Genomic DNA, 26783 nt, shown 5'->3' with positions numbered 1-26783 from the left:
GTTCTTTTTAAAATGTATTTATTTCATCAGTGGGAATTAGATGAAAGAAATGAGTATAAAAAGGAACTGAAAGCAGAGTAGCCCTGCATTCCTTAGGTTTCAAGGGTCCTTACAGCTCTTGAGTGAAATTATTTGGTGAAATTGGGTCTGGACTGAAATAGCATTTGTTATCCCCTTATTCATTTGTTATGTGTAATACCACTTCTGAAAATTAAATGCAAGGTGCTGAAGGGACAGACAAGAAGAAAAAAATATGATTAAGCAATTTAAAATTGTCACTCTATCATGCATCCACATGCATGTCTATGCCTTAGTAAATAAAAAGGGATAGAGGTATATGCTAGTCCTTTGTATCAGCTAGAAACATTTATTGTTTCTGTTGTTGTCAGTAATCCTCCACACTTCCAAAACCTGACAACTTTGCCAATAGGAAGAAAATGGGAGAAATACAAGTGAAAGTTTCTATCATTTTGAAAATTGCTTTATAAAAATTGAAGTATCCCCCTCTTGGATTTCCTAAACCAAATGAAGTTTGGTAACAAGACAATTCTATTCTAATTTTTGCTCTTCCTTTCAGTATTCTAACTTTTTCCAGACTATTTTGTATTGATGTTCTGGGGAAATATATGGTGCTTTTTTTAAGGAAAAAAATCCTCTAATACGTTTCTTTCTTTACCTTCATTTACCTATGTTTGTTTGATAAATCTTGGAGACTCAAGTGTTGATCATTTTGAAAGTCTTGTGGCATGATCCAGTTTGGAGTGACTGAGGTTTTTTCCAGTTTAGAAGGGGGAAGGAAGCATTTTAAAAATTGACTTATACCAGTTTCCTTTCTTTATAATTCTCAGTTTTCTTTTTTCTTGCGTTGGGAGCTAAATGTCAATAAAATCTCATCTTACCAGATTGCACCAACGTTGTCCCAAACACTGAAAATCCTCCTTTATTTTTGTCTTTTAAAGTCAGGAACTTTCCTTGGGTTGCCGTACTTCTCTTTTTAGTTGTATTCGCCTCTTACTTCCCATACTGCTGGTATGATCTCTTTCACTCCAGTATGATCACTGCTATGGTCACTTTCCCTGGAGCTGGTTGGAAGGTTAGGATTCGAAGGAAATATGATTTAAAAGAGGAAGAAGAAGAAGAGAAAAAAAAACCCTTCATTTGGCCAAATCCAACTCCTAATATATTTAACCAGTTCCAGAATTAGAAATTCTTTCTGTACATTTTCTTCTATTTTTCTCTCTTTTTTTCCTTACATAATGAAATTAAAACTTTTGGAACCCACAGTTGACATTTTTCAGAAAATTGAGTTATCAAGGCAGTAATTATTTCACGGGGAGATAAAACTCTCATAGCCCTAACTGTCAAATAGGACCCTTTTCAGATTTTAATTACAAAATAAAATTAGTCTGCTCTTCCTCGGAATGGTTTGTGAGTGGTTAAACAGAGCTTTCCCCCCAATACTGGTGGTCGTCAAACTCTGCTAATTAGCAATGCTGAGAAATTCCAGTTAACAAGGACATTCTCCAAGACTCTGCAGGTTCCCTGCCGTTTGCCTTCATTTCCATAAGAAGATTAAGAGAGGAGGGGAACACACTCAAATGCAGATGCAGAAAAGAAGCGTTTTTTAACAAGCATCATAATAGTAAGATGCCTGGCTAGTTCTCACCTAATTACTGCAAGTTAAACCTCTATTTGCCACTAAGGAGAAAAAATAAGTCTACAGTCTCCCATCTCCACAAAATTGTTAGTTGGCTTCAGATACAACACTTGAGGAGGGATGCAGGAGTTCAGGAGGGAAATATGAATGCAAAAGGTTTTTTTAAAAAACTGAGTTACACTTAATCAGTTAAGGATTTGGAGTTGGGGCCTATAATAAAACAAAATCGAATCAAAATATCCTGGGCATTAAGGATTCTTAATTTCTAAGCTTACTCTGAAAGTGTGCAGCTTTTTGCTGCCCAAGGAAGGGAAATGTTACACTATCTTTAGATTAAGCACTTTCACATTTTCATAAACTGTGCCAGTGGCAACATTTTAAATTCTCAGAGGATGAAGCACCCTCTTCCAAGTCTTATTTTGATTCCTCAGTAGTCAATGGTGTATTGTTATTAGTACTGTAGCCGTCTGTTAGAAGCCTAAAGTCGGGCTGCTTCTGTCATCTATTATGATTGTTATAGTTATTATTATATTTAGGGCCCAGTGATGGTGCTGGATTGAAATAGAGTGGCCGGTGATCTGATTTTTTTAATGCATATGTTCTAAAAAATCTAATGAGAAAATTGTTTCTGCTATCACCATCTTCTTTAATCTTATTTTCATAGCACATTATTATGCATAAACGCCAGCCACAGTTAGTTTATTGCCTTGATAAGTACAGCAGGCTTAATTAAAATAAAGCTGTAAATAAATGCAACCAATGATAACACAATTGTAATGTATTTCCATAGCTTATTTATATGATAAAAGCAATTAACAAAAGACCTAGCCAGCCCCTTTAACCTCTTAAATGCATTATTATAGAGTTCAGGCACAAACACATGCATCTGAGAATGTATAAAAGCTTTTATATATCATACCAAGGAAAAATTTGTGCCTCTTACTACTACCCTTGAGAGAGATTAATAACGTTTGCTTCTATAACCATCCATTATTAGTATTTATTTTAATACATATACACCATTATCCACATCAACCCCTTGTATTTTTTTTCTTCAAACTTAATTATCCATAACCTTTTTTTTTTTAGTTTTCCGATAATGCTATTAAGCGCAGACCAATGCATACACAATCATAAAGTGAATGCTTGGTCTGCCCTTCATGGCGTCTGGACAATCACAATTCATTCATATGTTGAATCTCATAATTTGTACCTATTTTTTCCCATGGTTTAACCTCCCACTTATCTCGAGGTTATATGTACATTTCTAAGCTAAGCAAATTAAATCCGATTCTTGTGATTTGGTTTCATAGCTTATACATGTTAACTTTTCTTTTGTTTAGATTACGTGCAATTAGTTTGGTCTCACTCCCATCCCCCTCATTTTTTTTTTCTTTAATTATTTCCAAACACCTTATTTTAAAGGTAAAAGCAATAGTCTTGGAAAAGTGAATCCACCAGTAGGGGGCGCACCAGCCACATCCCTGAAATCAGACGCGCTGAAAAGCCGGTGGCCGCCTTCTGTTACCCAGATCCTCTCAACCTTTTCTCTTTCCTAACTCCAGGTCTCTGTTTAGCTTAATATTACACCTCGAATAAACTGAAAACATTAAAGACTTTAAAATAGAAGGTTCTGCTTTATTTTGAAGAGTAAGTGTGTAAGTTTTCGAACTAGCATCATCCTTCCCGGATTCCTGATAACTACAACTAATCATAACTTAAGTGCTAATAAGAGAAACTGCAGGGGTAGGAGAGGCTGATTGGAAATAATATTTTACTAAGAAAAGTCTGCAACTTTTCCACAACTTTTCTGGGTTTCCAGGGAGCAGACTTGAGTTTGACTAGAACAGAAAAGCCTGGGAAGGCAGGGATCGGGAAGCTGGAGCGGGGGATGGGGTAGGGGGTAGGTTATGGGAAGAAGGTTAGTAAGGAACAAAACAATGCACAGTTTTGTAAAGATAATAAATGGAACGTGGCCTACAGATACTATTCAGTACATTTTCTTTGGGTGAGTAAGGGTAGATCAGGGGAGGAGGGAGGCGGAGAGAGTGTTATAGAAGAAAGAAAATAAGTAACCCTGATGGTTTAAGCCCTTTATAAAAAAGAAATGGCATCAGGTTTTTTTTTTTCCATCTCCTCCCGTCCCCCCCCCCCCCCCCCCCGCTTTGTAGTCAAGTGCATTTTAGCCACAAAGATCCCAACAAGAGAGTGGAAGGAAACTTAGACGGGGCTTTGTTTGACTCCGTGTAGCGACAACAAGAGAAACAAAACTACCTATTTGTAACGGACGTGCTGCCATTGCTCTGCGCATTGAGCGCCTACCTATTGAAATCTTTACGTCGGAACAATAGGAGAGCGGCTAAAATTACCCTCTTGGGTCCTGGGAGGGCAGGATTCCTGAGCCCCTACTCCCGCCCCCATCCCATCCTCCTCCAGCCTGGGCCTGGCCGGGTTCGCTCCCTTCTCCAGCCCAGGTCGCCTTCCTCTTGCCTTGCCTGGCCTGCACCTGTGCCTGGAGAGCACCACCCCCGCCTCCCAGGCCCGGAACCCCCTTCGAGGGCAGCCCAGACCCAGGCTGCCCGGGCGATGCGGCCACCGCGGTAGAAGTCAGTGGGGGAAATGCCAGGGCTGGTTCTGCTGGAGTCCTGGGAACTCTGCGTGGGAGGGAGTTTGTGAGTGTGGCTCAAAAGCCACCTCCAAGCAGTGCCCGGGGATGCCAGGAAGTTGAGACTACCCTCCCCCACAGCCTGCACTTCTCAGGGCCCTTCGGTTGATCTTTTTCTTCCCCCAGCCCCCCTTTGGAACCCCGCTCCACTGAGATCCCTCCTTGGGGCGGGGGTGGGGTGGGGGCGGGGAGCTCAGGAGAATGGGGAGAGAGGACGAACGTCCCATTTTGCACGGACTGAGTGGAGAAAGATGGGTGGGAGCTGTGGCTAGGGTGAGGACCAAGCTGTGGTTTCCTGCCCCGCGGGCTGAGCTGGGCCGGGAAGAGGGTGGATTCGGCTGCTCACACAGGCCTGGTCTGACCTCAGCTCTGGAGGCAACCGCACAGTCGGAGCAGGATTTATTGGGGGGCGGAGGGGGGGGGGGGGACAGAGTACATTACGTGGAAGCAAGAAGGTTTTGAGGACAGAACTTCTTGTCGGGACAGTGTGAGAAGGGGGCGAGCGAGTGTCGGTGCCCTTGGAGCGAGCCGGGCGAGCGGAGAAGCCAGCTTAGGGAGAAGCGCTGGAGCGGCTGGAGTTGGGGGAAGTGTGCGGAGGAGCGGGAGAACAATGACACACCAACTCCAGCACGGCTGGTTTCCCGAAATATTAGTGGGACAGTCTCACTGAGCCACCTTCTCTGCCCTACCCCACCCCCCCACCTCAGCTTCTCGCGCCCCCCTCCTCATTTCAGCAGTCCGCACCAAAAGAGTAAATTCAAGATTAAGTTTAAAGAAGAAAATATCGTAGTCTTAGGGCTGTTTACCCACTTCCTCCGAAAAGGCGTGTGGTGTGACCTGTTGCTGCGAGAGGGGATACAAAGGTTTCTCAGTGGCTGGCAGGCAGGCTGTGGGAGCCGCCTCCCCCTCCCTCCCCCCCGCGCCTTCCCCCCCCCTCCCCCGCGCGGCTGGCGGCGCGGCAGGCCCCGCCCCCTTTCATGCAAAACCCGCCGGCAAGGCTGGGCTCGAGTGGAGGAGCCGCCGCGCGCTGATTGGTCGCTGGAAACCCATTTATTCCCTGACAGCCCCCGTCACATGGATGGTTGTCTATTAACTTGTTCAAAAAAGTATCAGGAGTTGTCAAGGCAGAGAAGAGAGTGTTTGCAAAAGGGGGAAAGTAGTTTGCTGCCTCTTTAAGACTAGGACTGAGAGAAAGAAGAAGAGAGAGAAAGAAAGGGAGAGAAGTTTGAGCCCCAGGCTTAAGCCTTTCCAAAAAATAATAATAACAATCATCGGCGGCGGCTGGATCGGCCAGAAGAGGAGGGAAGCGCTTTTTTGATCCTGATTCCAGTTTGCCTCTCTCTTTCTTTTCTTCCCCCAAATTATTCTTCGCCTGATTTTCCTCGCGGAGCCCTGCGCTCCCGACACCCCCGCCCGCCTCCCCTCCTCCTCTCCCCCCCGCCCGCGGGCCCCCCAAAGTCCCGGCCGGGCCGAGGGTCGGCGGCCGCCGGCGGGCCGGGCCCGCGCACAGCGCCCGCATGTACAACATGATGGAGACGGAGCTGAAGCCGCCGGGCCCGCAGCAAACTTCGGGGGGCGGCGGCGGCGGCGGCGGCAACTCCACCGCGGCGGCGGCGGGCGGCAACCAGAAGAACAGCCCGGACCGAGTCAAGCGGCCCATGAACGCCTTCATGGTGTGGTCCCGCGGGCAGCGGCGCAAGATGGCCCAAGAGAACCCTAAGATGCACAACTCGGAGATCAGCAAGCGCTTGGGCGCCGAGTGGAAACTTTTGTCCGAGACGGAGAAGCGGCCGTTCATCGACGAGGCCAAGCGGCTGCGAGCGCTGCACATGAAGGAACACCCGGATTATAAATACCGGCCCCGGCGGAAAACCAAGACGCTCATGAAGAAGGATAAGTACACACTGCCGGGAGGGCTGCTCGCCCCGGGCGGCAACAGCATGGCGAGCGGGGTCGGGGTGGGCGCCGGCCTCGGCGCGGGCGTGAACCAGCGCATGGACAGCTACGCGCACATGAACGGCTGGAGCAACGGCAGCTACAGCATGATGCAGGACCAGCTGGGCTACCCGCAACACCCGGGCCTCAACGCGCACGGCGCCGCTCAGATGCAGCCCATGCACCGCTACGACGTGAGCGCCCTGCAGTACAACTCTATGACCAGCTCGCAGACCTACATGAACGGCTCGCCCACCTACAGCATGTCCTATTCTCAGCAGGGCACCCCTGGCATGGCGCTTGGCTCCATGGGCTCGGTGGTGAAGTCCGAGGCCAGCTCCAGCCCCCCCGTGGTTACCTCTTCTTCCCACTCCAGGGCGCCCTGCCAAGCCGGGGACCTCCGGGACATGATCAGCATGTACCTCCCCGGCGCCGAGGTGCCGGAGCCCGCCGCCCCCAGCAGACTTCACATGTCCCAGCACTACCAGAGCGGCCCGGTGCCCGGCACGGCCATTAACGGCACACTGCCCCTCTCGCACATGTGAGGGCCGGACGGTGAACTGGAGGGGGCGGGGGAGACATTTTCAAAGAAAAAGAGGGAAATGGAGGACAGCAAGAAACAGCATGGAGAAAAACCCGGTACGCTCAAAAAAAAAAAAAAAAATCATCCACAGCAAATGACAGCTGCAAAAGAAAACGCCAATCCCATCCACACTCACGCAAAAACCGCGATGCCGGCAAGAAAACTTTTATGAGAGATCCTGGACTTCTTTCGGGGGGACTATTTTTGTACAGAGAAAACCTGGGGTGGGCAGGTGGGGAGGGCGAGGGAATGGACCTTGTATAGATCTGGAGGAAAGAAAACTACGCAAAACTTTTTAAAAGTTCTAGTGATACGGTAGGAGCTTTGCAGAAAGTTTGCAAAAGTCTTTACCAATAATATTTAGAGCTAGTCTCCAAGCGACGAAAAAAATGTTTTAATATTTGCAAGCAACTTTTGTACAGTATTTATCGAGATAAACATGGCAATCAAAATGTCCATTGTTTATAAGCTGAGAATTTGCCAATATTTTTCAAGGAGAGGCTTCTTGCTGAATTTTGATTCTGCAGCTGAAATTTAGGACAGTTGCAAACGTGCAAAGAAGAAAAGTAATCAGATTGGGCATTTTAATTGTTTAAAAATTGTACAAAAGGAAAAAATTAGAATAAGTACTGGCAAAACCATCTCCGTGGTCTCTAAAGGGGCAAAAGTTTTAGATTGTACTAAATTTTTTTAACTTAACTGTTAAAAGCAAAAATGGCCATGCAGGTTGACATCGTTGGTAATTTATAATAGCTTTTTTGTTTCCCAACTTTCCATTTTGTTCAGATGAAAAACCAACATGAAATTACTGTGTTTGAAATATTTTCTTATGGTTTGTAATATTTCTGTAAATTTATTGTGATATTTTAAGGTTTTCCCACTTTTAGTTTCCGTAGTTGTATTTTAAAGATTCGGCTCTGTATTATTGAATCAGTCTGCCGAGAATCCATGTATATATTTGAACTAATACCATCCTTATAACAGGTACATTTTCAACTTAAGTTTTTACTCCATTATGCACAGTTTGAGATAAATAAATTTTTGAAATATGGACACTGAAATTATGCTTGAGTCTTTCATTTATTTGGATAACATTGTGATTATAACCCAGCTCCTCGGGGAATATACTGTGCTCAGCCAAGAACGCAGAGTACCTAAAACCTTGGTATTCTAGTCCAGTAGCATGTGCTAATGTTAACAGCAACAAATAAATGGCTGGATGATTAATTGAATAAGTATTCTCGAAAAAATGGGAATGCTTATGTCATTTCCAAAACAGAAACTAGGGACATATATTGTAAACCCACCCCCTCCTTTTCTAAGCAGCATGAATAAGCATGATGGGGACTTAAACTGATTTATGCCACTTGTTGCCAGAAAGGAGTCAATTCTGAAAAATTTCATGTAGCTTAGCAGATGGGGTATTGAGCCAAATCAGAACCAGGTTGGCTGGTTTTGTTTTCGTTTTCTTCACAGCACAATGGCCCTTTGGAAACGTGGTTATAGGGGGAAATGATGCTTCTTGTATAGGAATAATTGCAAACTAGACAAGCAAAGTGCTCATCTGCTGGGTGGGTGTTTAGATTACTCTGGCCCTGCTATTGTCTGAGAAGAAACAAGTGGTTTGCTTCTTTGTTCCATCACTTCATAAACTTTCTTCTCTACATTTTCCTGTTTAGGGACAAGGGAAAGCAGAGAGCGGCTTGCAAAAACTCCCCGACTTATCACAGCTATTTATTATTATTATTTATTTTCTTTTTTCCTCTCTCTCCCTCCACGAATTCCATTTCTTAAATTGACAGCGTGGGTCCAAGCCTGTAGCCCCAAATCGGATAATCTCTGCAGCTGATAACAAGCAAAAGAGAAGCCAGGCAACAGCCATATTAAAGAAGAAAACAATCAACTCTGAGGTAGATATTTTACTTTGTCCGGTCTAATCACATTTAGAGATGATTGTGCTTTTGATCTGTTAACCATGTTTTACTAGAGTAGTAGAGAAGTAGGGGGAGGGGAAAGGGGGTGGAGAAACAAGATTGGATTTGTTGTTTTCTTTTGCCCTAGGAAAGGTAAAGAAAGACTGTAGTTATCCTCAGTGGGAGCGGAAAAGTTAGGGAATCGCCACGGTCTTTGAATTAGCGATGTTTCAGCTTCGCAGCGAACCCGCGCGCTTTGGCGCAGAGAATCTGTAAGACCGACTCGGGGACTTTTATTTTATTCACTACTTAAGTCGTTCATCTTCCCCTACCGAAGGGGACCAGGAACCTAGAGTCCTGCCTTAGGAGCGTGGGTTTCCTTCCTACAATTTCAAGGGCTTGTTGTGTGAACTTGCCACAACTTTGGAGAAGTTGGAATCCAGCTGCGCCTTTCACCCTTGAGTAAAGTATCGGCTGCAGCCACTAAATTAGTTCATCCCGTTGGTTTGCATCTTCTCGTTTTCCAAGAAAGTATTTCTCTCTCGTGGTGTTGTTATATTAGTTCTGGGCTCAGCTGAAGATATCCTCATATTTTCTCTTTTTATTTCATATGGATTGCTTTATGTGTTGGTTTTTTATTTTATTCCCTTTTTTCATCCTCATTTTTAGGGTAATATTGTACTGAGAAAGACAATTATTATGCCAGTTCCCAATTCTAAGTGAGGCATTTCCCCCCCTAATTAATGCAGAGACTCTAAAAGAATTTCCCCTGGCCTGGCCAGCCATTGTAATGCATATACAGATTATTCACGTGGTAATGAGCACATTCGCCAGTTCTTGCTCACACATACGAATAAAAGAAACTTTGAATAAAGATCCAAATGATCTTGCTGGGGGGTGGGTAGAATATTCCCGGAATTTGAGCCAATCAACTATATAGAGTGTATATATTTAAAAAAAAAAAAAGATATATTAGAAATATGTATTGGGGTTTGGAGTAATTGCACTGCACTAACCTGTTTAAAAAGCCCCACAGGATCAGACTGAAAAAGAAAAAAACTTATTGGCAAAATGCTCAGATTCAAATATTTTGCAAGAGTGATATTGTGGGAAGTTGAACTAGTTTTGAATGACTGTTACTGTCTACTGAAAGGAGAGTACTTGCGTTCTCCCTCCTAACCCTCCATATGTCCTAACCAATGAATGGAAAAACATTTTGTTTGCAAATATAAATGCTTTTGATAAACCGCGTTTGAGGAAAATGATGCATATTTCATCACTCATTGGATTGGGTTAAACAGTTCCCCAAGATGTGTAGTTTCATGGCTAGGTCGATACTGAACATACGATATTTTAATTATAACATGATTTCCAAGAAGGGGGTAAACCCATAAGCTTCCCTAGAGATGATTATCTCCCAGTGCTAAAGTTGTTGAGTGTTCAGTTCCTTCCTTGGGATATTATCCTGCTCACTAAAACTATTCAACTTGCAGTGAAAGAGGTGAATTTAATGTTTTGCTAACCTTATACACAGGATAGAAATGGGCAGAAGGATGAGATTATTTGTTCCCTCTGCAGTTTTTTTCTCTCCCTGCATCCCCTCCCATACTTTAAATAAAGAGTGTTAAAATATTTTGCTGAGCTGTAGTAGATTAGCAAGGTTTCTTGCCAGTGCTGGGAAGCCGGTATTACAGATGGTCCCAGGGGAAAATGGCTCACATTAACCACTAAATGAATATTTGACAAGGGCTCATTCGGAGGTATTATTACTATAAACGTGTCCCTACTGGACTTTTCAAGGGTCAAAGAGCAACGCTTCAATTAATTATTTAGTCTGCTAGTAGATTTGGTTGTAATAGCTGTACTTATTTCTAGAACCGACACATTCTTATAGTAGGAAATCTCAGGAGAATCTTCTCCATCAGCAGTGCCTTGAATTGAAATACACACAGAGCCCTGGCATTCTAAAGCTGACTTTTTCATAAAATCTTTTCCTGGATTGGGAGTATGTGTATGTGTATTAAGGGGGAGGGGGGTTATAGTCTCTTTTTCTATTTTATTTACTGGTTTTAGGTTTCAAAGGAAGAAAACAAGAACATAATAAGTTGTCTTATTTCTGCATCATGTCTGGCATAGTCTTTCAGGGCCTTGCAATTTGGAGAGAGAGGGGAGGAGATTTATTTATAACCTTTGCCTTTTCTAAGTGGAGATGTCACAGAATTTCAGAAACTCAAGCAGGCTCTGAATTTAGAAAGGATACAGATTCCCATTTGCCAGTAAAATTCAGGTTTTAAAATGGAAGATTCTGTAGATTGAGTACTGAGTTCTAGTAGACTCACAGTAAATTAGGGTACAAGATAATCCCTCCTCCTCTCTCTACCTATTGGGTATGAACATTTCCAGGTGTAGTGGGGGGGTGAATGTTCCATTTCTGCCCTGTCATAAGTTCCTCTGAGACCCCAGGTAAAATGGGAAGAGAATGATTTTGAGAGTAAGATTCTTTGACAATAATATAAGGTGAATGAATAAGAGATAAGCTGCAAGGGGTGGGGGAACAGGGAACGGGATGCAGTAATTACAAACCCAATTCATTCAGCTTTTCAGAACTTTTGTTGTGGGCGCTCCATTGATGGGTTTTGAGCTGCCACTTTTCTCACATTATAAAGAACTGATCAGCACCTCAGAAGGACAAGAAATACCGTTTAACTGCATAGTGATGGGGTCTTCATTTAGAACCCTTACAAGAAGAAAATTAAACAGTGCCTTTGTGTGCACAAGGTTTACTTTTCAACTGCTAACAGTTTATAGCTAAATGCCCTGAGATTGAAGTTTGATTGTGGTTTGATTGCCTGATATCTGGCATTGTTAATTAATTTATTTGTTGTAATTAAAAGATTTTAAAATATCCTTCCCCCCTGCTTTTATTTCTTGCTTTTGGAGGATTTTGCAAAACGGGTTCTTATATTTTGCTTTGTGGAAGGAATTTCCTTTGCCATGAGCTTTAGCAGAGGCCTGAATTAACATTTTCCTGAACTTCCTTTCCACCCCCCGACACCGCCCCCCCCCCCCCCCCCGCAATATTGCCTTAAAATAATTTGCATCTCACTGTTTTTTATACTGCCTTTCCTTGCTCTCAGAGCAAAGGCTGTTTTCAGGACAACTACAAGTGAGATTGGGGGTAGGGTTGATTGATTTATTTTCGTTGCTTTTTTTTTTTTTTTTGACCGAATTTGGAAGATGGCTGGATGGATTTCCTTAGGGACCTCCTCGATGAGGTGAATCCCTTTAAGACAGGAGAAGAGGGAGAAACTCTTGACCTTTACTATGAAAATATGGATTAAAGTCCAAAGGGACACGGCTTCCAGAGTTCTAGAGTAAGCAAATGTGGAAAGAGCTTTCCAGAGATAAGGAAATAGCCCAAACCAGAGAACTGGTTTAGTGTCTTTCATAGTTATTTTCTATTTAAAAACTTTACTGGAAATATGACCTCTAATATCACCCAGAGAGACGTTGTAACATCACTCCCTTCTGACGATGCTGTCCAGTTTTACAATTTTTGTTTTCAATTTTTTGTTTTGCTTATGTGGCCTTTAGGAAATTATAGATTTGACTTTCTTATTTTAACTAAGAGACTTCTCTTTGGGAGCGTGGGCTCCTAAGACAAGGCCAAGATTTCCCATGGTGGACAGCTCTCTTTCTGTATGCGGGTTCAAGGGATTTTATTTTATATCTTGGTGTAACGGTAGTATTTCTTATTCCTTGAGCGGTGCACTTAGTTTCTGTTAAAAGCAAATAGGACGTCCTCTCTTTTCAGGATGTAAAGATATTTGTTACTTTTGGGATTTTGGACTTGAGAGGCTTGCTCTACTTTGCAAAGAAGTGCCAGGTGATGTAAAAGCTCCCAGGAGTCACTCGTTTCATTACCCTCGTCTGCCTTTATGTACAGATGAAATGTGCAGTATTAGTAAAGATTTCAGCGCTTTGAACTATCTTCTGCCTCCCTCCCCGTGCTTCTGTGCGGGGCGCGACTCAGGGCTATGAGCGCGCGGGCCTCCCACCGTCTGCCCCAGGGAGCGCGCCGCGCCCAGCGCTGGGAGCGGATGCGCCGGCAGATGGAAGCTGAGGCGGCCAAGCGCTGGGCCGGGGCCCTGACGTCACCGCGGCCGTAGCCACGGCCTCCATCGGGCTCCCTGAGAAGGTGCTGCGTGGGGCTCGAGTTCTCTCCGCGCGGACCCTGCCCAAACTGCCCGATTTCCTCTCTAGGCCCTGGGCCGTGCCCGCGTCAGGCAAGTTTGCAGTCTCCCGAGGTGCTGAGAGCTCTCGCCCCTCCAGAGTGCTCTAGCTCCTGTACCCCAGCCCTCTCCACGTTGACATCGTGACGCCAAAGACAGCTCTAGACTCTAGACTTCCCAAATCAGAGGCTCACTGACTCAAGTTCTGCCTTCCTTTTGCCTCTTAACCCAGACCCTTATTTTTAAGGGGTTGTTTGTCCTTGTTTGGCGCCGAGGCTCAGCATGAGTTATCTTGATCTTAGTCCTTCCCAGTGCCAGAGGTTGCAGATAGACATGGCTGTGGGATGCTACAGGAGCTATGTGGGCTCCCGGGAATATTGCTCCCCCTCTAGGATCAGAGTAGGTGGGGATGGGAGGATGCAGATCTCTCTTTCCCGTTTATAAAATAGGGATAATATATAGTTACCCCGCAGAAGATGAGTAGAAAGTCACTGACGCTGAACAGGATTAATAGCTATTACTTTTCTTACTGCCCAATGGTAATAGGGAAGGTGATAGGGAAGTCAAAAGAGTCTCATTTGGACTCCGAGTTCAATATCGACATTTGGGTTCCTCCTCTGCTTGCTGGTCTTTGGCCATGAAATTAGCCTTGTTCGGACCACCCTGCTCCCTTTTCCAGTGCCCTTCCTGGCTTTAGGGTTCGCCTAGGAAGTTATCCTCCAAACTTGCCACCCCTGGGCATCTTTCTGAAGGGAGGGATACAGATATTCCTGGCAGGAGCTGCCCCCACCCATAAAAGGCAGAAAAAATAATTACTGTATTAAAAGGAGCAGCAAATTCTTCCCAAGGGTTCTTATCGCTGGCGGCCAGACCAGTAACAGGACTGCGCCCCCACCCCCACCTCGTGACGTCAGGGTCTGCAGGGCCTCCGGGATGAGATGATTCGTTTGAGCGTCCCAGAAAGGACCATCCGAACACTTGCAGGACGAGGCCAGGGGAGCTGGCCCTCTTCCCCAGCACCCAGCTCCAGCTTTTGAAGTCTCCGCCTCAACACAACCAAACACAGCGATAGCAAGAGTCTTCACTACACATACAGTTAGCCACAGGACAACCATCTCCATCACCTTGGCACTCTATATATTTATATATTTATCCATTTACATATATGTAAAGAACAATATAGTTTTTTGATTTGCTAACTAGAGTTTGTTGTGAAGTCTGAATGAGTTGATTTTGATTTACATGTGTTTTGAGATGATCAAAAAATTACACTAAACAACTTTACAAAGTACACCACATCCTTATTTTATTTGGTGCTGCAGAAGTTTCACTGGTGGTTGGAGAACTGGACTCCCAAAAGTTTTCCGGTTCTGATATGGAGAGGTGATTAGGACAGTTGCTTCTGGCTTGCCATTGCTATGCCATTTCGATTTTCTCTTTCCTTCTCCATCCCTAATAATTTGTGTAGCTTGTAATAATCTTTTTTTAGAATCAAAAAAGTATTGCTGAGAGAACTCCTTGGAACAGTGATTTAAACTGTAGATAAGAATGACATTTGGTCTGTGCACTCCATATGAAATGGATAAAATTATGTGTTAGGTGAAACACCTCTGCATTTCTCAAGTTTTATTTACGACCCAATGTAATTCATTGAATGCCCTTGCAACAGGAAGGATTGCAGGGCCTTATATTGGCTAGACTAATGATTTGCTGAGAATGAGCCAATATTTCACATACAGTCAGTTTAGTATCAACTTACATCCAGGTTGATTTGACTATCACATGTAACTCAATTCTAGGTTATTGCATAATATTACAGTTTAATCAGTCTGAAATACTAACTGGCAAAGTTGTGTTTCCTTCTGCTCAAAGTCCTCTTCCCTTTCTTTGTTTCCCCCCTTACTCCTACCTCCAAGGAAAATCTCATAAACTCAAGTTTGCCTTGTGAGAGTTTGTTTACTCCAACTTCTGTTAAACTAGACTAACACTCTCTCATCAGCTTTCTAAACACTCTCTCATCAGTTTTGTAAAATGGTGTAAAAACATCTTGGAGTCTAAGATGGCAAAATAAACCTGAGCATATGGGAGGAAGACTTTATTGTTAGAAAATTGATTTAAATGTTTAACTCACACTTCAGCCTGGTTGCCTCCCTTACTACCCTCTCTCACTTTGCTCACTGCCCACCCTTGGCTCTTGGGTACCTCACCTCTATTAGCAAGTTGGTTCACCAGCATAAATTATGAATGCATTTCCAGTCACCGTTCTGTAAGATAAATCAGGGGCTTTTCTCTTTTGCAAATTTCTACTTTCGTTCCCATTAAAACTTCTCCATGAGCTATGCTGCAGTGTCTTTTTGCAAACTTACTATGCCGGTGTAAAATATGGAGGTATGTTTTCAATAGGAAAAATCAGGTAATCTTTTCTCAAGAAGGCTTACACGTTAAGGATACAAAATATTTCATGGTTAGTTGTGTGAGCTTCCAAATTAGCTGCATATAAAGTATTTTAAGATTTTTTTGGCTGTCACTGGCTGGCAATACTCATTTTGTGTGTGTGTGTTGGTTTGAAAAGCAGGAAGAAATGTAATGAATTGAGTGCTGTCAGAGATGTCTTCTGTTTGAACAATCTGCGATGGGCTGAATGGCAGAGACTCCCTCATCCAGTGCAGGTGCAGTAGAGCTGGGGAAGGGGGAGGGGGGGGCTCCCTCTGTTCAGTCAAAAAGCACCATTCTCCACAATAGACCACACACTGACAGCCAGCGTGACATCAACTCACACTTTCATACTTTTCCCCCCATCCATAGTTCTGAGTTCACAAAGTGGCCATACAGTAGCCTTGGTTAGGTTCCTTTAATGAACATTTTTGTGGCTCCATGACCAACATTGAAATCTGCTGAGCCCTGGGAGGAACAAATAGATTTTTAATCGAGAGTTCCAAATCAAAACGTATAGCCATAGGTTTTTAAAGTTAAGCTGGTCTCTCCACTCTCTCCCAATACCCATGCCCACAACAGCCACCCCCGCCCCTCCGCCCCCAGATGATCTGAAAACTCTGAGTTAAAAGTTCTTCTAAGATTCACTAGGTTCCAAGACGCTGTTTTCTGATGTCTGGAAAGAGAGACCAAACAGGAAGGGAGAGAAGGCACGAATTTGGGGTGTTTATTTAAATTTAAAAGAACCTCTAGTATTTTATTATGCTTCGTAAGAGGGTTAATCCTGCAAATGAACGGACATTAATCTGGTGGAGTGGAGTCTGTCCCCTTTTGAATTGGTTTTACTGGGAGATAGAGAAGGGGGTTAGGAAAGGCAGCAACTGTTCCAAAACTCTCGACAAAGATGCGACCACCCTTTGGCTGCCCCGCAGCTGAAGGGCCGGACCTTCTGAAGATTTCATTTTTACATTTGTTTAAACTCAGGCCTCGGTGCCTCAAGTTTTAAATGGAATTATTCAAGGAGGGTTCGCTACTAAAGAAATTCTTCTCGTCCATCCCTTCTTGCCACCACCCCCACGCGGTTCCTACTCTTCTCCGCCCCCAACCTCTACCCGCCCCGCACTGCTTAATCTGGGATCCGAGCGTTTGGTGGAAAGAGGGAGGGGCAAGAAAAGGACTGTGCGGACCAGGAAGGTTCCCCCAGCGCCGCCGCCGCGCGGGGCCAGATTCCATGGCCCTGCCACTGGCTGATTTCCCTCTGTGCCCGGACTTGCTGAAGCATCGCGCCGAGGAAAATTGCTCCCCTGTTTGCTTATTTAAAAACCATGTAACCGTATACATTTTTAATCGCGGCAACAAAAATATCAACTTTCTAGCCCTTGGAGCAAAACCTTTATCATTCGCCTGAACATTGTTCAGTGGGGTGGGGGCGGGAATAGGCAGACCTCCCAGGGCCGAAGTCACAGCCTTACCCAACACTCGCCTACGGCGTGGAGGCAAGGAGTCGGGAGTCCGAGGATTTGGTGAGCAGGGTAAATAAGGACCAAGTTCTATAAGAACCTCTAGTAACACAGAAGACATGTATCTTACCATCTCCGTGGCGCCCTTTGCTTGGGACTGCAACGAGTTGCCGATGACCTGCGATAAGTATGCCTACGGCGCCTACTAAAGTCTGGGCCTCGGAGGAGAGGCGTCTCCCTCCCCTAGCCCCGCTGCCCGCCACCACTTGATAACTGCCGCGTCTTCCGGCAGGTACACACCCACAATTAATCTTTCTTATTAAAGCCTCCATTCTGTACCCAAGGGGCGACTCAAACCTATTTAGATTTCCTTGGTTGGCTGCACAAATTTAAGTGGGCAAAGAGTTATAAACCTAATAACAGAGGGCGAGAGAGAGTGATTTGAGTAGAGAAGACGCAAAGATCCACTAGGAGTGTGAGGATGCTGCGGGCCTTGCCCGCCCCAGGCCCCCGCCTCCGGTTGCACTCTAGGCTCTGGGAAAGACAGCAAACCTCCCGCGCACACACGGCGCGCAACCTCCGTACACACACCTTCATCGCTCACAGGTACACTTGCCCTGAGATTGCCTCTTCCGGATTTCTTATAAACCCCTCCCAGAAAGGAGGACATTTTCAGAGCATCCCAAACCAGGGAACTCCCAGAGAACCAGGGAAGGTCTGCACTGTTTGGGATTAATTGAGAATAATTAACACTGGAGACCGTTAATCACCACTTTGCTGCTCTCTCCCTCCTTTCGGGTCTGCGGCGACTGCCTCTATCGCTCCGGCTGCAGGCGCGGGTGGGTTCGCTGGTGAAAGTGAAGACGTCGCGGTAGCTGTCACCCAGTTCGGCTGTACTTTTTTAAACGCTCGCATATTGTTTGATTACTAATTCGAGTTAATATGATCTTTATGGCAACATAACAGTGGATAATTGGCCTTTTTTTCTGAACAACAATGTAAATCACAATCGCTTTATTATTTAATAACGTCAAACGCTTCGTTGGATTGGCCCCGACCGAGAAGACCTTTTCTTTCTAGACAGTGTTGTGGAGGAAGAACAATGAAGATCTAATTGTGGAGATTTCATAAGTTGGCTCCCGTAAATGAACAGCTTAGATATGGAAGTTCCAGCAGATGTGGGCACTACTCGCCATAGATACTCTACCCCCACCCCACCCCCAATGTACTCAGCCCAAACACTCTATTGGAGGTTTTTTGTGGTGGTGGTGGTCCTCAGATCCTAGCAACCACCCAAATCTTCCAGTAGCAATTAGAGCTTTTATCGGGCTTGCTCTTCAGCCCTTTATGTTGCCGATTTAGCATTAAGGCATTGAGTCCACATACCAAATTAGCGCAACTCCCCAAGAGCCACAACCACTAATGGCGCCCCTTCGGTTATTTTGGTTGTTGGACACGGAGAGCACGGACTCGGGGCTTTTAAAAAGTCTTATTTTGTTTTGATTTGATTTTTAAAACGGATTCACCAACGCAGTGTCTTGGAATATACTTTTTCAAGTAGAGTTTTACAAGAGGCACGAGTCATTATTTTGCTAATGCCTGCAAGAGCAGATGAAAGCCAGAGACCCCTCAAATGCAGATGGCAACGCTTGGAAGGATGGGCCCTCGTGGCCCGAATGAGAGATGAGTCACATTTGCCCCCAAAGCCCCAATTCTAACGGTTCTCTGTCGCGGCTCTTGCAAGACTCAGGAGGACCGCTGTCTCTGGGGGTCTTAAGACTTTGGAGTTTTTTGCAAATGGGGAACCTTCACCATTTGCAATTCGGGTCAAGGAGAGAGACTCCGAGTCTACAGCAGGTTTTGGTTTTTCGCGTGTGCCCGCCTCTCCATTTTATTTAACTTCTACTGCCCGTCGGGAGGAAGAACAATTCGCCCCCCTCCTGCCCACCCGCCTCGCTTCTAAGATAAACAAGAGGTGCGAAATGCTTCGCCCGCACACGCGCCCTCGGGGCCCCTCTCCCCTTTCCCCCGGCGTACCGACTGTGCAGCTGTCCTCCGCCCAGACCTGAGTGGAGACACCCCACCCTTCTCTTCCCACCCGCATTTTAAAACCGTCACATCGACGGTTCTAGAATCATTTTCACATTTTCGGCCCCTCTTCCAATTTTTTCCGGTCCACTCTCCCCCTTTCTGAGAACCGAAAAAGTGACAAAGGAAAGAGTTGAGAAAGTGAGAGAAGGCCATGGATTTTTCAAAAGTTATTCCCCCACCCCACCCCGCCCTGTTAAAAGTATATTTTACCACAAGGAGTGCATTAGGAAACTTTCCCTAACAGGACTTGGGCGCAGTGTTATTCTTCTCCAGGGGCCCGCTGGCCTCCCCGCCCCCGCTGGACAATGCCCGCTTTGAGGCTCGGTGGCCTGCAGGCAGCGGGAGACGAGGGGACTGGGCGGCCTTCCTCCAAGGGGCCCGCAGCTGGGGGAGCGCCGGGCAGGGAACAGGGCCGGGGAGGCGGGCCGCGCAGAAAGAAAAACCATAAAAACACAAGTTTCCTCCCCCCCCCCCCCCCCCCCCCCCCCCCCCCCCCCACCCCCCAAACACCCCAGCCTTCCACAGAAGTCGGCTTTGAGGACGTGGGGGAAGGGCGGCTGGGGAGGGGGATGTAAGAGGTTTTGCATTTTGTTTCTTTCTTATTCTGCCCCCACCCCCTCCCAAACATTTTATTTCGACACAGAATTGTGCAGCCTAGCGTTTCCAACCCCCTGGCCTTCACTCTTGGGGACCTGGTCTCTGGTTAATATCTCAACCCGGGTCTTTAACGCTCGAATCGACCCGACGCCCAAGCCTGGACCCAGCCTTTCTCAACGCCGACTCCCCCCTCCCCCCTTCCACCTCAAGCCTCCCCTCTCGGGGTGCCGGGCCACAAGGGAAGCCCCCATGACCATGTACTCTGGGATACTACTTTCTAGTTTGGGGTCTTTTTTATCCCAAAGAGAACACCACCACACTCCCCTCTATGCAGCATCAGGGCAGGACCGCTGAGATCAGCAGAAGCCCTTTAAGGGTTACCATATTGGTGCAAGCGTTTGTCTGATGTTTTAAAAGTTATACCAAACGGGGCGCCAAGGCCACGTGCTGTGCCTTCGAAACGCCGCCGCGGGCCCTGGCTTTCAGAGCCGGGGACGCCTGGCTGGCGCGGAGCGGGCGCAGAAGCCCCGCGAGGGCGTTAGGGGCCCGCGCTGCGCCGTAGTTCTGGCCGCAGCGCTGAGTGAAGCGCATTATCTGGAGCGTGTTTGATCTGGGACTGCGTAGTCAGCTTCTGCTTTATTTGTTTGTTTGTAATCTCATATTTAGCAAGCCGGGACGGTGGCAGCAAGGGAGAAAAGGAAGGGATGGAGGAGGGGGCTTCGCAGTAACCACACCCCTTCCTAATGAGTTAATTTCCATATTTGCGCCTCCCGTGTCTAGCGCCCTCTTTTTCGCGACGCTACCGTGCTGTTGCGTCTTGCGCAGCGCAGACGCCTCCTCTCAGGGTTGAAATGAAAAAGCTCGCGGTGGGAGCAGAAAATTGGTCTATTGATACATTCGCTCCGAGTCTTGGTTCATTTTTTGGCATCACCGGCAACCGGTTATTCCCCACGCCCCAAATGGTGCGCACACGGATTGCAGAGCTCGCAGACAGCCAGGCAGGCAGCAGACAGAAACCGACCTTCCTGCTTTTTCCCGTGCTCCAACTGTCCGACCCCCACGTCCCTTTCTTTTTACCCAACTCTAGAATTTTTTTTTTCTCTCTCTCTCTACCTCAAGGTGATGGCAAGAGAGGGCAGGGTCGCAAAGAAAGGGAGGATATAATCCCAAACGAATGAATCAAAAGTGAAAGTTTCAAAGTAGATACCCGGTCCTGATCGAGAAAAATAATGTTATCTTTCACTCAAGAGAGTGTGCTGGCCCGAGTCGTGTGTATGTCAGAGAGGAAAGGAGAGAAACTGAGGTTTTGAGATTTGTCTCTTCTCTGAGTCGTTTAAAAGTTGTGGCAAAGATAGTGAAGTTTTGGAAGACCCTCAGTCGAAAACTCGAGGCAGGTTTCAGGCGCTTCTCACCTGGTTTCCTATACATTTTTGTGGCAAGCCTGCTCAGGAAATTGGAGAAACAGACTTTTACAATGTGCTCACACACACCCCACCCCCCTTACCCGCACCGCATCACCCTCCTTACTTTGCCGCGCGCTAACTAGGGTGTGGGCTCGGGTTTGAGCTCCAAAATAGCGTGCTTGTCAATTGCGAGTTGTAGCAATATCAAAGTGAACTGTCCCAAGTAACTCTTGTCTAGAAACTGGGAAGAAGCTTAAGCAGCTCGCTTTAATGATGATTTGTAGCTCGGCGAGGGGCACGGACAGCAAACACCCCGCAGGTGTGTGCCGTAACACCACCATCCGGACTTGAATGTAGATTACTCTGGCGATCGTTTGATCGGCCCTTTGAAACCCTTCACAATTGCCTGTGACGAACGGCCAGTCTCAGTTTTTCTCGGAATAATGCCTTGAGGGTAAGTCCTTCGGGCTTTTAAAGAGCTCCAGTATTTTTTTTTAAGAAGAAAAAAAAAAAAGAAAAACGTTCGATTTTGGTTTAGACGTTGTCAACTTTGAGTCGCTAACAGGCATCACTCAAGCTATTCAATACTTAATGGCCGTTACCTTTGCTGCTTTTATATGTATACTATATATATATATATATCATATATATGTTAACGAAGTCATTAATTTTGTTACAAACTGCCCTGCCTGTTTACAGATGTTCGTGTGGGTGTTTATTATAGACATGCATTATTATTATTAATGGCATTGTTAATCTTGTCTTAGTATGTTCTCTGTATTCTCTCTGAGTTATATCTCTTTGAGCAAGTGGGAGTTTAGCTTAAACATTAAAGCTTTCCAAAAGTAAAACTGTAGTTTAACCTGCCACCAACACCTTCACACCATCCCCCATCACCAAAATGAAAAAGGTAGTGCCTGTTCAGCCTTTAATATTTACTTTGAGTGTTTATATAAGGGGAGGAAAATGAACTTTTGTCTGAAACGTGCAACAAGCGGCACTTTGATTCCATAAAATAAATGTCAACAGTTGCAAGAGCTTATCAAACTAGGGTAGGGGGTGGAGGGTGGGAGTTGCAGTTGAATTAAAGGCCCATTCCTGCCATTTCAGACTACAAAGGGTTACACATAAATAAGTGCCACATTTGCCTATTGCAAAAGTTTTCTCGGTGCTTTCTAAGTCTCAACAGGGGAGGAGGAAAGCTGTCGTTTATTATCAGCTCTGGGCAGGAGCAGACCCCAGTACCATGAGGCTCTTAGCTTTGGCCGGCAGAAGAGGGGTAGCCTTTCAACAGCAGCCCCCTTTGTTCTCCCGATCTCTTTCCCAATTTCAAGCTTCACTTGCACATCCCAAGTTTGTGTGTTAATGACGCTATTACCATCTGGCTCGCCCTACTTTCCAAAAGATATAAATCTCCTAGCTCCATTGCCCACATTATCATTTAAGTGCCACCATAGCCAGAAGAAAAAGATGCTTTCAAGACTCCAGATTCTCTTGCACGGACTACCCCTGGCATGACTCTTCCACGATATTTATAGACTATACATTGGGTTCGAGAGAGCTCCCTGAGAGCCCTGATTTCTCAAAAGCTGTCCCTCCAAGCCAAGGAAGACATGCTACTGGGTGAAAGGATTTCAAATAAATTTCCCCTTAATATATTTTTGGTTTGTTTATAGCAAGCAGATCGTTTGCCCCAGCATAGTTTTATGTGCCTGTGTCTCCCTTTCTCCTGGTTCAGGTTTGTAAAAAGTTGAGGTACAACTCCTAGACATTCAAGATGTGCCACTCTTCAAACCCTATTTTGAGTGGGAGAATAGACTGACCTCTTTATGGGAGTGGGGGCAGGGGTGAAGGGAGGAAAAAAGTCCTGTGAGGCAACTTTTGGGAGCTGGGACAACTGCATCCACTCTCTTAAACCCTCACTTTTATAGTGCCTTCGTAGATGTGTAGATGTTGTGGGATGTGCCCACTTCTAGCTGTAGATTTAGATCCAGCTCTTTTTTCCCAGGTAATCAGTGATTTGCGTGTTTTGAGAGCAAAAGCTGAGAAACTACTACAAAAAGAGTTGGGCTGGCTTGCGAGTGACTCCACAATGACTTCATTTATCTGGCCAGGTCTGAGTGACCACAGCAGAGCAGAGTCTGCCTCCAAGCACACGGAGTTTAGACTCAGGCCACTAGCTGATTTGAACAGCTCATTTCCCTGAGAGCTTCTCCTGTCTGTGGCCCTAGATGACCACATCCAGGGTCATCTCTCTCCTTCCCAATGCCATCTTCACGGAGGTGAGTTCCACTAAGATCAGCCAACCCCAAAGGTGGGAAGTGGGATTGGAAAGGTGAACTTCTCAGGTTCCTAAGAAAAGCTTTTAAAATCATCAGGATTTGAGCAGACCCCTCTCTCTGGCTCTTAAAAAAAATCTTGTCAGACAGAGAAAGAAGAAATTACATTCTTCTGGAGGGATGAAAAAACTCACCTGAATATATTCCTATTACTTTGAACTGAGCACAGAAGATACCCAAAACAGTGATTAATTTATATCACACCCTTGTCTCTGTTTGCATGCAAAACCCACTTTTTTTTCCAGTTCACTTTCCTGCTTCCCCCCCCCCAAACTCAAAAAAGATCTTGTTTAGAAATGTGTATCCCTATTTTTTCCTTTTGAGAATATTATCAAGTTGATATGAACAAATTGCAGAGGATATACCATTTAAGTAAGATGCACTTTTAATCACTGATCATTAAAATGGTTATGTTAAATATACTCAATTACATGCATGACTTAACTCTAACAGTACTTTCTATTCTCCCAGCTGCTCACGTATTCCTTAACGATAGTCTGCGGTAGAAACTTGATTATGCTGAATTCATACATTTCGATGGATTTCATCAGCCTAATTAATGCTTCAGTGTGGTCCTGGGGTCTGAATGAACCCTTTACTATGTTTGAGGTTAAAGGCAGTATTGGAATGTAGTTGGTTTTTCTTTTTTCAAAGTACTCATGAAGTACTTTGGAATTCCACTAAGAAAGGTAGGTAGCAGTTGTTAAACAGAAAGACAGCAAAACAAGGACACCCATCCTGATGACAGAAGAGAGACAAGGCTACTCTCTCATCCTTCCTTCCATATCAGTGTTTCTGGATTTGATAGACAATCTCCAAATATTTAGTAAACAGGAAATTACCACCTGCCCCCTTGTACCTTAAAACTATGCTAAAAAGGAAAAGTTGAACATAGAGTTATACTGCTGCTAAGTCGCTTCAGTTGTGTCCGAGTCTGTGCGACCCCATAGACGGCAGCCCACTAGGCTCTGCCGTCCCGGGAGTCTCCAGGCAAGAACACTGGAGTGGGTTGCCATTTCCTTCTCCAATACATGAAAGTGAAAAGTGAAAGTGAAGTTGCTCAGTCGTGTCCGACTCTTGGCGACCCCATGGACTGCAGCCTACCAGGCTCCTCCATCCATGGGATTTTCCAGGCAAGAGTACTGGAGTGGGGTGCCATTGCCTGGTGGCTAAATAAATTACCTTTAATTCATCAAGACTGTCCCTACTCCCCACCCTTCTCCCTGCTCCCATAACTTCTGGATGACTTTCCCCTCCATTTCAACTTTCACGTTTCCCAAGGAAGCACTTAAGGCCAGCATTCATGAGAAACTCCAGTCACCCCCCATGTGGGTAACTGCATTCAGCCTTTTCAGGTGTAAATTAACATCTGAATACATCTCAACCTTGCTGACCCTTGCCACCACCGCAGCCATCCGGGCCTCAGCAGAGTCTCAGCTAATCTACAAGGCCACAATTGGCAGGGCAGACTGAGGTCAGGTTTCCCAAACCCCGCCCCCAACAAAAGGACCGAACAGTGCTCGTATTGCTTGTGAGAGCAGGACCGGTATCTGCCCATGTCCAGTGAGACACCTTCGAAGAATATCATTTAAGACATTTTTTTGGTGGTCAAGGAAAGAAGTGTATGGAAAGAGGAAGGTAAAAAAAGATGGAGGCATCTGTAAGAAATGTCCCAACCAGGGCAGCTGACACTTGAAACTTTTACTTCACTTTGAGTTCCTCAGGACAAACGGTTCAGGTCAGAAGAACCTCCCTCCAGCAGGGGATCCACTGACTCAGATCCTAGTGGCCACAGGGCAACCTCATACCTCAACACCAATCTAATGGAAGAGGAAGGATTTGAGATCTATAACCAAATTACCACTTGGAACTTTGTGCTTGTTATGCTAATATAATGACTTCTGTAGTAAGAGTATATTTTTCAGAGTTGAAAATGAGCTTTTTAGAATGCTTTGTGTAATGACAGACATTAGACAGAAGAGACGAATGTGCCAGCTATGGTGGCACAATACTCCTGGCACACACCCTGAACCATTTTAACAGATAAGTGGAGACCCAGATAGTGTGTTTGTAAAATTGAGCTTAGAGTGAGTTCAGGGAACTGCCTGAGAAAACAGATGCAGCCAGAGTACTGCAACGGTGAAGATGCTCTTCAACCCCCGCCTTTTCTCTCAGACCTAGTTGAGTAGCACCATGCATCACTCAGTCCCTTGGGGTGGATGCCTGGGTAGGAAAAGAGAAGTATTTCATAAATAGATCTGTTACCTCCAGCTCATGATTTGTGTGCTCTTAAATTTAGATTGTAGACAGTAAAGGAAAGAAATATTTTCTGTGTGGTGGTGGGGGTGGAGGGGGTGTGTATGAAATTATAGAGACAAAAATGAACAACTTAAAAATTTTAGAGCCATAGATACACTGATGTTGTCCAGTACATCTGTATCCAGTGTGTCATATCTGTGCACTGTGTGATTAAAGAATTCAGGCAAATTCTCAAATTTGTGATATTGACCTCATGTGATTTATGTCTCAAGAATCAAGGACAAGATGATTTAATGCACCACATTTCTAAATAGTCTGGGATGGGATCAGTCATTTCTCATAATCGTGAGTAAGATAAATTGACACACTGAGCAAGAATCCAAGAAGAGATCTTGTTTCATCAGTTACCTGAATGTCCTTGATCAGAACTCAGTTACTCCCAGCCTAGTTATTTTGTGCCTATTTCTTCCCCGCTCCCCGCCCTTCTCTGGCCTTGCCCCCACTTACCCGTGGCAGTTACTTCGGAAATAAGGGACTTGGTTGCTGGATGGATTTTCATCCCGTCTGCATGTCACAGGTTCCAAATGTCAACTTGCAGCTATGGAGAAGCCTGTGAACTATGATAATGGATAAACTCTACTGTGTTAACAGTCCTGTTTGGGGCTGGAACAAGTTTGCCAAGACATAGTCTGAATGAGTTGGGGGTTTCTGAGAACTTGTAAAATGAAGCCAATTTGAAATTTTGGCACTGAATGCTGAGCTTTTTATAATAGCCCACGTTGTCCCATTCTCTTCTAGAGTTGAATAGGAGCAAAATACCTGGCTTGATGCAGTGGTTCTCTGATGACAAATGAACTAATTAGAGGTGGTGTTTCTTAGTTTACTGCAAAGATCTTAGCCGTGGTAGATGTGGGAAATGCAGATTCCAAAAGCTTTAGTTTTAGAAAAGACAAATTTTATGCCTTCATGCTTTGAATTTATAAACTGAATTTGTCTAACCTAGCTTGCTACTGTCTGATCTAGTACTTTGCTTTGTAGAAGTGGGTCTAGGTAGGCTAAGTGTAGCTGTACTATTTAATACATCATTTCATTGACAGAGCAAATCTATGAATGAAATTACCTTTCACCTTTGGTGTGTAAAGGATTCCAAGTACAGAATGGTATGCAAATAGTATGTCAAGGTCATGAGGCTTTTTAGCAAGGTTCTTGTGAGATA

At 45.2% G+C, this 26783-nt stretch overlaps 1 protein-coding gene and 1 long non-coding RNA gene across 2 annotated transcripts in view; both read left to right on the top strand.

The window, feature by feature from the left end:
• LOC133246569 (uncharacterized) overlaps positions 1-26783 on the top strand; it is a 45001-nt gene that overhangs the window by 7377 nt on the left and 10841 nt on the right. The window contains exon 2 of the long non-coding RNA XR_009736074.1: positions 8643-8750. This is a non-coding gene — a long non-coding RNA (uncharacterized LOC133246569). The remainder of the gene's footprint in view (positions 1-8642; positions 8751-26783) is intronic.
• Positions 3794-7901, top strand: SOX2 (SRY-box transcription factor 2). Its single transcript, XM_061414967.1, has one exon. It carries the CDS (start codon positions 5840-5842, stop codon positions 6800-6802), a length of 963 nt encoding a protein of 320 aa, XP_061270951.1. The 5' UTR covers positions 3794-5839; the 3' UTR covers positions 6803-7901.

This window comes from Bos javanicus, chromosome 1 (genome assembly GCF_032452875.1).
Source record: "Bos javanicus breed banteng chromosome 1, ARS-OSU_banteng_1.0, whole genome shotgun sequence".
NCBI lineage: Eukaryota > Metazoa > Chordata > Mammalia > Artiodactyla > Bovidae > Bos > Bos javanicus.
Note: the sequence above shows the minus strand (reverse complement) of the source record. Positions and strands in the feature narration are given on the sequence as shown.

Excerpts from the sequence above, each read along its gene's own strand:
- SOX2 (XM_061414967.1), top strand. The coding sequence starts at position 5,840 with ATGTACAACATGATGGAGACGGAGCTGAAGCCGCCGGGCCCGCAGCAA.